The 12,274-nt window shown below is 38.3% G+C and overlaps 1 protein-coding gene across 1 annotated transcript; it reads right to left on the bottom strand.

Annotated features, from left to right (window-relative positions):
* Nucleotides 1-10,757: 10,757 nt before the first annotated feature.
* On the bottom strand, nucleotides 10,758-12,031 carry LOC127647457 (putative nuclease HARBI1). The gene is made up of 4 exons (XM_052131714.1): nucleotides 11,599-12,031; nucleotides 11,319-11,434; nucleotides 11,106-11,217; nucleotides 10,758-11,023 (listed from the first exon to the last, which is right to left on the bottom strand). Exons 1-4 carry the CDS (start codon nucleotides 12,029-12,031, stop codon nucleotides 10,758-10,760), a joined length of 927 nt encoding a protein of 308 aa, XP_051987674.1.
* Nucleotides 12,032-12,274: the final 243 nt, after the last annotated feature.

A 12,274-nucleotide genomic window follows, 5' to 3' on the forward strand; every position in this document is an offset into this window, starting at 1 on the left:
GCGCAATAGTTATAAACTTCAGCTGACAGGTGGGCCGAGGAATTCAAATGCCATAAATTCAGGGATGAGTAGTATTAAACCATTATCATAGTCATTATCATAGCTGTGTACATTCCCCCAAAGCTGACACAGACCGGGTACTCAAGGAACTGTATGGGAGTAGAAGTAAGCAGGAAAACGTGCACTCTGAGGCAGCGTTCGTTGTGACCGGGGACTTCAAGTCAATCACACCCAAATACATCCAACACAATAGATGCAACACAAGAGGAGACCGGGTTTTAGACCATTGCTACTTTCCCTTCTGGGATGGCTACAAATCCCTCCACCACCCACCATTTGGAAAATCAGACCACTCTGCCCGCTTACAAGCAGAAACTGAAACAGGAAGCTTCCACCCTTAGAATGATCCAGTACTGGTTGGACCAATTAGATTCTGTGCTACAAGACTGATTTGATCACATGGACTGGGAGATGTTCCGGTGATGTCTCTGATGACAACATTGAAGTCTACACAGATACCGTAACATGTTTCATCAGGAAGTGCATAGATGATGTAGTGCCGACCAAAACAAAACGGATCTACCCTAACCAGAAACCATGGATTAATAGCGATGTTCATGCAGAATTTAATGTGCGGATCTCCGCTTTTAATTCCGGGAATGCAGAGGAGCATAAACAAGCCGGTTATGGCCCAGGTATACTTCAATTTGCACGTTCTGTTTTATCTAGCACACAGTTGTGTGTGTACAACACAGTATGATCTGCCAATAGAGGAAGCAAGAACAACAACAACAAAATGATGGAAAAGGATATGTTCTTCGATTACTGCTTAACAGTATAGACCAACTGTGCATATTGCCACCTAGTGGACTCTACTATCTCAACAGTCAACCTTGTGCATGTGTGTTTGTCCGTGCACTGTCTGTGAGGACAGAAAAATCTGGCAGCACACGGACACTGTGCGCCGATGTCTGCAGACACTCGTGATGATGAAAATTACATCACACGGACTGTGCACGGACCATTGCGGAATGCAGACAGGCAAAGTATACTTTGGGCTTTATGCTCTATGGCAAGGTATCCACTTCCTCTAAATCCTGGGTTTTGGCACCAGTGTAATAAAGTTTGTTTGTGGAGGAGGGAAAGGAGAAAGCAGGAGGCGACAAATCCAACTCAAAAATTTATTTTATTTTACAAAACTCAAACTTCGCTTTCCAGTGTCACACTCAAACACAATGTTCATTTGAACAACACTCTCTCAGGGAGTGTGAAGCTCTCTCTCCCTCTCTTGGGTTTTGGGCAGCCTTTTATCTCCCAGCCTCTCACTGTGAACATAGAAATGCCAATTAGCAGCAATTCATGAGCCACGCCCTTGCCCATAGTGTAATCCAGTCAAATGAGAGGATGATGTGGAGATAAAAGCATAAAGAGAAGGGTTCGAGTTGGTCTGGTGAAGGTGTAGCGTAGATTCCAAACAAACTAAAAAAGTAAATAGTCCATAATTTTATTCATGAAAGAGAAGGATAAAACTCGATTTCCTTAAGTTGCTCCTTCAAAAGACAAAAGCATTGAAAATCTTCGAAAAGAAGCCTGCACCATTCCTGATACAAAGTTTAATAATCCTTGCATTTTTACACAGCTGACTACTTGAGCATTTTAAATGTCAGTGGTGACTTGAATCATGATGATGAAGGAAGTTGTCTCTTGTACTAAGTTTAGACGCATTACCTGGTAATGGATGTGCTGCTCTGGGGGAGCAGACAAAATTTGTCTTTGGGGTTCAGAAGATCAAGGAAGAAAGATAGTTGGGCTTGTGTCCTCACTACAGCTTGTGCCATGATAAAGTCAAACACAAAGATAAGTTCACATAGGAATACATGCCCACAAATACATACGCAACTTAATGTGTCTGAAAAGCCACACAATGCATAAAAGTGGAAAATCAAAGTTTGGCAAGACAAATTAATGTTATGTTGAACATGCAGTTTGAAGGTTAGTGGAAGGTTATAAGCCTTGTTTAGTTTGAATACTTGGACATTTATAGAGGAATGTAAAGTTTGAAGTTTGAACAAATTTTCATAGCAAAGGAGATGTTCAAGCTGAAGTACCACCTTCATGTTTTTGCAAATACCAGTCAGCAGGGGACAATAAGCACAAATCCAGCTGACTGTACAGGCAACAAACCGACAGCTGTACGAAGATAGTTGAACAAAGCAGAGTGCAGGGGTCTCAAGACCCATTTTTGAAAGTTTAAAATGACACTTAACTTGACACAGCATCCTAAAAATGCTGTGTTTATGGCTGGAGATGATGGAAGCCTGTGAAATGCGATGCAACCATAGTGAGACACTGCATAAGCATCTTTCTGACTCATGTGTACATAGACCAATGAAAACAACAGAAAAACTAAAATCAAGAATGTGCCCTGTGAAAACAGCCCTAAAGTCTCCTTGGACAGATTGACAGAATCAATTGCATAATGGATTACTGTGGACTGGTACAGCACTAGTGATAGTCTTATGTTAAATTATGTATTTTTGTATTGTCTAATCAATGCCTTACTCAAATGCCACAATAATATAACATCTTGAAATTGTCAAATTATATTTATCATATACAACATACATTTATTTTGATTACATTATATAGAATTATCTTCTTGGGGCCCCAAATATTGATATACAATTTATGTAATATTGATACAAAATTGACAATACTAATAATTTGATTAATTAATCAGTGTCTTATGTAATTAGTTCATTTAATTTTTTATTGATTGATAGCCCTAGTTCTGAGAATTTGCTCGGCTGTTGCAAGGGTGTTCTGGGTGGATTTTCTAGGCAGTTGTTAAGAGTGTTTTGACTGGTTGCTAGGGTCTACTTTAGCTAGGAAGTTGCTAGGGGATTCAGGATGGTTGCTAGGGCATTGCTAAGTGGTTGGTTAAAACAGAAAGACAGATAGACAGATAGGGTGTTGCCTTAATCAACATTATCTCTCTATCAGCACACAACAGACACCAAAGTATGTAAAAAAGCAACAGAAGTGTAGTTGTCTTGAAGTGGAGGAAAGTGCAGATTACTTTGTCAGTGAGCAGTGACCTGAGAGATCCCTCCACCATAGACAGAGAGTGAGATAAAGAGCGCCAAGAGTCCCTCTCAAGAGCTAGAGGTGTTGTGTGTCAAAAAGCATTGCCATGTCCAAGCTGGACCACAGTGTCATAGCCTGTTTCCATTTATATCTGTACTAAGTCTTCGGGGGCACAATCTAAAGCTATGCCGTGTGCTATTGACTCTCTCATGCTGCCCACACAACTCTTAACTCACCCAAAGGGATTGAGGGAGAATGCAGTTAGTGGCGATTGCTCTCAAAAGAGATTTGAACCTCCAAGCATGATGCATTGGTGGTTCTTGGGGGATGCTGGGAGAGAGACTGAGGCTAAGATGTTTTGATGTGGTGACCTGAGGTTTGCTGGCAAGATATTAATGAAAGTCGTACAGGTTAAAAAGCTATTGTTGTCATTTGAGCCAAGTGACTTTTCATATCATTGATCATTTCACCTCGATTGTACAGTGAAAAATAAAAAAGAGCTAACAAGAATTCACCCTCTTGATACCTGATTTTTCTTCAATGGATCAGAAAAGGAGATGTAAGGTATTATGTTCATGCTTTTTTTTTTATACTCAAAACCAGCACCATAAAAGCACCGTAAAAGTAATCAATGCAAAATGTGCAATACAATACAAGTCTTGTAAAGCCATACCATAGCTTTACAGGAAGCCATACGGGTTGGAAGAGACATGCAGGTGAGTAAATGATGACAGAAATTTCCATTTTGGACACATAACCTACTATTTATGTATGACATACCTGGTATCCATTATCATCTACATATGTACCTCCTCTCAAGCTGAAACCAAACATCAGAGGATCATTAAGTTTCTGGAAGGGGCTTTTAATGACCTGAACACACTAGGTGGTCAAACCGACACTCTGACACAGGTAAATAAACTTGGCACCTTTCACCAGAGCCAGATACCTCAACAGCCACATCTGAGGATAAAGGCATATTAATAGCTTTAGTAGTTTATTTTGCTCAAGGGGCTGGCTGACATTATGCAATAATCAAGTATTTAACCTCACAGCAACCCTTTCCTTAAAATAATCACTGTAAAGCAACATGAATATAAATTATAATATCACAATCACTAAGCACCTGAGTTGCCCATTAATGTCAATTGACATTCACGTGGCTTTCGTGACTAAGAAAAATGAGATCTGTTGAGCTCTTGCTGTCATTAAGTGACTCATTAGGTTAATTTGCTTCTAACTAAGAGAAATTCAATTCTGAGGTGGTGAATGCAATTTCCTGTAACAGCAAGATCAATGGCTAATTTAACAGACATTACCAGCTGGAAAGATCAATGCCAGCAGCAATGTCCTGGTTTTCTTTCAAATATGTCCTTTGTCTTCATTAAATTAATAGTTCACCCAAAAATTTTAATTCTGTCATTATTTGCTTAGCTTAATTTCTCCCCAAACCCATATGACATTCTTTCTTCCTTGGAATATAAAAGTAGACATTTTTAATGTACTTACTGCTCTTCTTCTATAACTGGGGCATTGTTAGCCAACTATGGTCACTCGCAAGTTCCATCATTACCAACATACTTCAATGATTTGGTGTTTCCCGAAACCAAAGTTCCAATGAACATTCGCAAACAGCATCGCAAAGTCATGTGGTTGGAACTACAACACTCCATCTGTGGTTAGAAGCATAGTTTATTCTTAGTTTGCAATGTAGGCATTATTTGGCTTCACTGAGGCTTCTATATCTTTTATAATTTTTTTGTTTTGTCAACACTTTGACCACACTTACATGCATTTTAGAATCCTGCTTAAATGATCCAGAATGCAGCAGCATGTCTGGTCTTTATTGAACCTAAGAGAGCACATGTTACACCACTCTTTGTCTCTCTCCACTGGCTGCCGTTTCATGCACGTATTAAATTCAAGGCCCTGATGCTGGCATATAAAACACTCACTGGGTCTGCTCCAGCATACCTAAAAACATTTATGCAGAGCTACGTTGCCACCAGAAGCCTGCGGTCGGCTAAGGAACGTCGCCTTGTCGTACCAAAACAAAGAGGCACCAAAACACTTTCCCGGACTTTCAGTTTCATCATACCACGGTGGTGGAATGACCTTCCCAACTCAATCCGGGAAGCTAACTCACTCTCTATCTTCAAAAAACGGCTAAAAACACATCTTTTCCAAAAGCACTTAACCGGTCTCTAAAAAAAATAAAAAAATATTATTATTTACATTTCTTGTTGCACTTAAATCTGTTTTGTATACTACTTTAGCACTTTTTGTACCACTGTCTCCCTAAAATGATTCGCTGATGTTCTTCCTCTTTTGTAAGTCGCTTTGGATAAAAGCGTCTGCCAAATGAATAAATGTAAATGTAAATGTAAATGGGTTTTGTAGGAAGCAGCATTCTGAAGCATCATGTTAACACAAATGCAGCCGAGGGATTAAAGACTTTTCAGAGAAAGCACTTTAACACATGGTTTCTGTCAGAGATCACAGCTTTTATATGTCTCCCAAAGGGGCTGTAGCAGTGCCAGAACAACCACTGGCAGGGTTGGGAGGGTTACTTTTGAAATGTATTCCACAACAGATTACAGAATAATGCTGTAAAATGTAATTTGTAACGTATTCCGTTAGATTACTCAAGGTCAGTAACATATTCTAAATACTTTGGATTACTTCTTCAGCACTGGAAGATTATAAGACTTTAAAAACTCTGCCAGTACAGTAAGACAAAATACACATATTAAAAATATATTCTCTGAAAAACCTAAATATCTTATGCAGTGTTGTTTCTAAAACAAGATAAATCAAATGGATAAAATAGATTTTTTACAGGAAAACAATTCAAAAATTATTATCAAGAATACCATTTTTACCCTAATATCAAAGGTCTTACTAGAAAAAAAGAAATTATTTTCCAACTTGAATTTTCTTGGTAAAAAAATATGATCGTACCTGGTAACATGTGCATGTAAAATGGCTAGAAATAGCATTTTAGTTTAGCGTAAAGCTGACAATTTACACAAGGTTTATTTCTATTTCTTCCACTCCAAACTTACTTCAAACATACTTCTCTGTCTGCTCGTATGAATGTAACATCATAATAAAGTGTTTCACCACTGTTCAAATGCACGTTGGATCGCATCATTTATATATATAAATGTTTTCCATCTGAAAGGACTAAATATTAAATGAAACAAATGACAATAAAATGCGGAAAACTATGCAAGGTGGACACATGCATTAGGCATTTGACATTATTCTAAACAATTTTTAAGCAATTTGGGTAAATATGAAAGTACCATTTTAAAGTCTGTTGTAAGAGACATACTTCCTGCTGCCAGGTGGTGGTGCTATGACCGTGACCCAAAATAGTCAAATCCATGTGATTAGCCCCCAAGACTAAACATACATCTAAATTTTTATCTAAATCACACAATGCACACAGAAGATATGAGACACTTCTGTTTTCCATTTTTCTGCATAAATGTATAGCCTATAAACCCAAAACAATTTGTTAATGTAATCCTGACGACAGCTGTTTATTAGTTAAGGCCCCAGCCAGCATGCTTCTTTATCATAGTCATTTGTTGACATTGAATTAATTTGACAAAATTTCACAGATGTAATCACAGTGATTTTACCTAAGGGACAGAGATTTATAAATCTAAAGAGCCATGTTAGAGGAATGTCTATTTGGATGACTAGGGATCCATATTTTTTTCAAGATCTCTGGGCTGCCTGGAAAGTTCTTTCAGAAACACCTCCTTACATCACCAGACATCACCGAGTCTTCAAAGCATCTCCAACGAGGATGGAGCACCATGTCATGCAGGGACCAGGTGAGAAGAGACCCAGCACAAGGCCCCACCCAAAACACCTGCAAAAGGCCATATATAGAGTATATTCCTCTTTACTGATAAAATAATTTCATAAACATCAAGTATTAACATTTTGAATAGTAGTCATTTTACGAGTCAGTTAAGTAAAAAAAAATTACAAAATAAAATAAATGAAAATTCTATCAACATTTTTTCAACATTTTGTTGTTTCAAACCCGTATAAGATGTTACGTTAGGCATTACGTTAGTCTTGTTCACCATTCACGTTCATTGCATATTTGTTCCACATAATGAAAGTTAATAGTGAATGAGGCTGTTATTTTGCCTAACATCTCTTTTTGTCTTGCACAGACATAAGTAAAGTATTACGGGTTTTGAACAACATGAAGGGTGAGTAAATGATGACAGAATTTTCATTTTTGGGTGAACTATACCTTTAACGTTTTAATTTCATTTTTCTTATTGCAATCGTAGAAGGTCCAATCCCTCACCCAATGATTGTGGAAATTCATGGTCAGCATAGCTTGACTGAATAACCTGGCAGGGTTCATTTCATGGCCTTTGAAGCAGCTCTGCAGACAGAATACAAAGGGCACCTGTTGGTCTGCTGAATATTCTCCCTGGCAAAGGGATAATTCAGTCTCAATGATTCCAATTCCAATTATGAATTGAAAAACATAAAAAATTGCAAGAAGCAATTATCGTGGTTCAAGTGGCATAGGGCCTATAAGTGCATGTGTCACAATATTAAAGAATTATTCAGTTAGCTTGTAAGCACCTAAAATAGAGCTAAAACAATATAATTATATTTGTTTATTTTCGTTAATTTTATTATGATATTCATGATGGTCTGGTCTGCATGAATAAACATAACAAGCATCAGTTACAGGGCGAAGCAAACCAACAGCTTGTAAGGAAATATGATTGGACATTTTTGATAATGATTTAAAAAAATGCTGTAACAATTTAATAAATATAAATGTTTATAAAACAACACATTTAATGATATCTTTTGACCAGTAGTTTGCACTGTCACCGAATTTATGTGGTGCTTTCAGGGTTTGATGCCAATGAGATACTCAAAATTCCATGTCAATACAGCAAAGCATCACCGAGATACAGCCTCTGATGCTTTTTGGCATCTTGCCATCTAATTTGTTCAAGTGCCGTTCAAGAACCGTTTAGTCTTAAAACTTTTTGTTATGAATGTATAACTTTTTGTTGTGAATGTACCTAGATGACACTTTCAAGTGAAATGGACTTAAGCCATAGGAGTTCGAAAAAGTAGGTTTTCAATTAAATTCAAAATGGCATACAGAATATATGGCTACGTGTGGAATTGAGTATAAATATAGGCAAAAGTATTAAAAGACAACAATACCATGAACATTAGTTAATATGTCTCTTTTGACCAATTGTGTTTGGATTTACTTTATCCATCAATAATTACATTAGTATGCTACTGCATGCTTAATGTGTTGCTTAAAGCACTAGCAAAAAGTATTACAATAAAATAAAAGCATAAAAAAGCAGCACATCGTTTCTGTGCTCAACAGTCGCATATAAAATATTTTAAATGGTCTGTTTTGATAAATAGTCATGGATCTCAAATAATAAAAAAGGGGAACAGATTATATCAAAATATAGCTGCAAGCGACTATTGTTGGGGGGCAAGCACATATGGTGAGATGCAGTGGTGGACAGTAACGAAGCAAATGTAATTCGTTACTGTACTTAAGTAGCTTTTTTGCGTATCTGTACTTTACTGAAGTATTTAAATTTGGGGAGACTTTTACTTTAACTCCACTACATTTCAAAGTCAAATATCTTACTTTTTACTCTACTACATTTTCAAAATCAGTCGTTCCTTTTTATTTATGAGTGGATAAAAACGTAACTGGTCAAACGAGCCACCAATCACAGTACAGCGTGCGCGCTTTGTTTTGAACTTGCCTTGGCGGCATCTACTAAGCGCGAACCAGGGGCCTGTACCATGATGGTAGTTGAACAAACTTGGGGTTACAGAATTGGTTTTGAGTCGACAAAACCAAACCGATGCAATCAGGCTTTATTGGTACCATGACGCAGCTCATCAACTTTCTCTGTCAACTCAGGCTTTGATCCTTAAGCTATGATTACTCCACACGCGCGTGCACATAAAAGAGTGACGTCGACACTGAACAACCAATCGCGTTCGATATGGATAGAGAGAGAGCTATATATTTTCCGCGCAGGAGCAAGAGATTATTATTCAGAAATATGAAGAATATAGGAGTGTTTTTCAAGCACGCAGTAACACTGTATCTGCTGCCAAAGCAAGAGAACAATCTTGGAGGAAGATTGCTGATTGCGTTAATGCGTAGGCTAAGTTAAACAATTAATGTAAATTTATGTAGGATAATCATATTAAAAATTTATTAAATGCTAAAATTAAAATGTGTATTTGTGCTGATATATACATGCATACATAAGTGTGTGTGTGTGTGTGTGTGTGTGTGTGTGTGTGTAGATGTATGTAAAGTGTGAATGTATAGGCTATTACATCCTAAGAAAGATTGATATTCATTGATTTTTAGATGCAACCCCAACTCCAAACGTTCTTGGCAGCAGATCAAAACAAAATATAAAAATATAATTCAAAGTGGTGAGTATTTACCAAAACCTTTTATTACTTTTGTGAACATTTAATCACAAACACTTGTTTGCAGCAAACAGAAAAAAGTGTGACATAAGGAAAACTGGGGGAGGGCCACCTCCTCCAGAATACACTGTGGCGGAGGAGTTGGCACTGAGTAACAACAAGGGGCGGCCGATTATGGATGGGATTGCAAGTGCTGTACAGTCTGACCCTGGTGCTGGCTCCTGTAAGCAAGTGACACTGGGTATGTGTGTGCAATGCATTACTAATGTTTTAAAAAAAAGTTAAATATGGCTGACTCTATGTTCTGCACAGTAGAGGGAAATACAGTGTCCCTGTTGAAGCCAGCACACATGCACACAGTCTCCTGCACAGAGGTCAGTACACCAGACAGAACACAATGAACATAACCTGCTTTATAACAATTTTGATTTAAATTGGCCTTCAATTTATAGGGTGAACCAAATGATGAAGACACTCTGTCTGTGTCTTCAGAGACAGTTGCTGAGGTGAATGCACTGGGCTTTTTATTATAGCACACATTTGAATGTCATAATTAAATGACTGGCTCTTACACATCTCTTTTATTGTAGGATTTTTCACAACCTGCCCCAGAAACTGAAGCCTCTACCTCAATGGGCTTCAGAAGGAATGTGAACAAGGTAATGCTTTAAACCCTTAATTACAGTCAGTCCTATGTTTGTAGAAAGTCATGCCACTTTTTGTGATTTGATCAACCTCCAGAAAACGTGTAATGATTGTTTGTGGTGGAATTGTTTCAGGTGGAAACAGACTCAGTCAGGGCCCTTTACAAAAGGAGTCTAGAACTAGACTGTTCACTGAAGGAGCTGGACTGTGAGCTGAGGAGGCTCCAAATTAAAAAAAATTAAATTGGAGATCAAACAGCTGGAAAAAACAGATCTCAGTATGTGAACTTTTTTTTTTTTTTTTAACCAAGTTACCCTGTATGAACACTATGAATGTTTATTAATGTCATTTTTCTTTCTATCTTTCCTCCCTAGCCACATGACCAATAAAACAGTTTGAGACCTATCAGCAGTGTCAGTGTGCTTTTATTAAGTAAAATATTGTGTTGTGATTGCATTTCTGACAGCTGCGCCAGCTGGGTGGTCAATTGTGATGGGGTCAATTTCATCAGGGAGAAGCTGGTTTTGTGGTGGTACTCACTCCTTTCTGATAGTGGCTATATTGTGCAGAATGGCACATGCAGCCACTATCTGTGATGCCCGCTCTGGTGACACTCTTAAACGCCTAAGGCAGTTGAAACGTGCCTTTAGGATGCCAAAGGTCATCTCGATCTTGACCCTGGTTTTACTGAGGGCCACATCGAAGCGGTTTTGTGGCCCTGTCTGAGGGTCAGGATAGGGGGTTAGCAAAAACCTCTGGCATGCATAACCTCGATCTCCTACCATCAGGCCATCAAAAAGCCCTGTCATAGAACAGAAAAGGGAAAAATTGTGTAAGCTTTTCAAATTAAAACTTTATAGTGTACTGTACCAATTTTAACTTGCCTTCCTCAAAGCGCTGACACAAAATAGACTCACGGAAAATTTGTGAGTCATGCACTGAGCCAGGCCATTTGGCATCCAAACTTGTGATCATGCATTCATGATCACAAGTCATCTGCAGATGAAATGTACAGTAAATAATTGTCCTATCTGTTAGTTACTTATTTAAAGATTGATCTCAATGCAAATAAAAATAACTTCACATTTTTCAAATACCTGAACATTAAGGCTGTGAAAGGACTTTCTGTTCACATAATCAGCCTCATGTTCTCCTAGAGCTGTGGAGATTGCAACATGTGTGCAGTCTATTGCTCCTATGACTCTAGGGAATCCTATCATAGGAATTAAAAATATATATTTAAAATCATTCTTAACAGCTACTGTAGACTATTGCATTATATATTTCTAAGTATGAAATGTGCTTTTTGCAGAAGAAAAAAACGAACGTGAAAGGTTAAATTTGTTCATATGATGTCACCCAATCAAGATATCTTACCGGCAATTTTATCAAATCCCTCTTTTATGGACATGGTCGATAAATGTCCAGGGAACACAATGAAGCTATTTATGTACCCCTGCAGAGCGAGGACCACCTTGCGAATGGTCCGACAGACCGTGTTTTCCCCTAGATTCTCTGCATCACCGACCGCATACAAGTATGTACCACTTGCCAAAAAACGCAACGCAATACATACCATTTGCGGTACAGTAAGGGCATGGCTTCGACGAGTCACATTTGTTATGTGCGGCTCAAGAAGTTCACAAAGATAAGACATTCCTTCCGCGGAAAATCTGTATCTTTCATACAAGTAAGTATCGGGAAAGTCAAATGGATTTTGTCTGTCCCTAAAAACTCTTTCTCTACGAAGTGCTCGTCTAACAATTTGCGCGGAGATGTCCACAGGATTTGGGAGAAAAGGTGAAGCCATTGCAGCAGAGAACAGACGCTGGGAATTAGTTGCTTCACCTATATGTTTCTTTGCTCACAGCTGATTGGTCAAACTTCAGTCTGAGATCTTGAATCCAGAACATAACCTGCCCCGGAGCAGGTTAGCCGTGCAGCGTAAGATACCATGGCAACGAACACCGATTAAAGCCGAGCTAAAACCCAGTACCTAAAACCCAGGGTTGGCGGAAGCTAAACTGGAACATAGCTGGCTAGCCACCTAAAC

The sequence above is a fragment of the Xyrauchen texanus genome, chromosome 8 (assembly GCF_025860055.1).
Source record: "Xyrauchen texanus isolate HMW12.3.18 chromosome 8, RBS_HiC_50CHRs, whole genome shotgun sequence".
NCBI lineage: Eukaryota > Metazoa > Chordata > Actinopteri > Cypriniformes > Catostomidae > Xyrauchen > Xyrauchen texanus.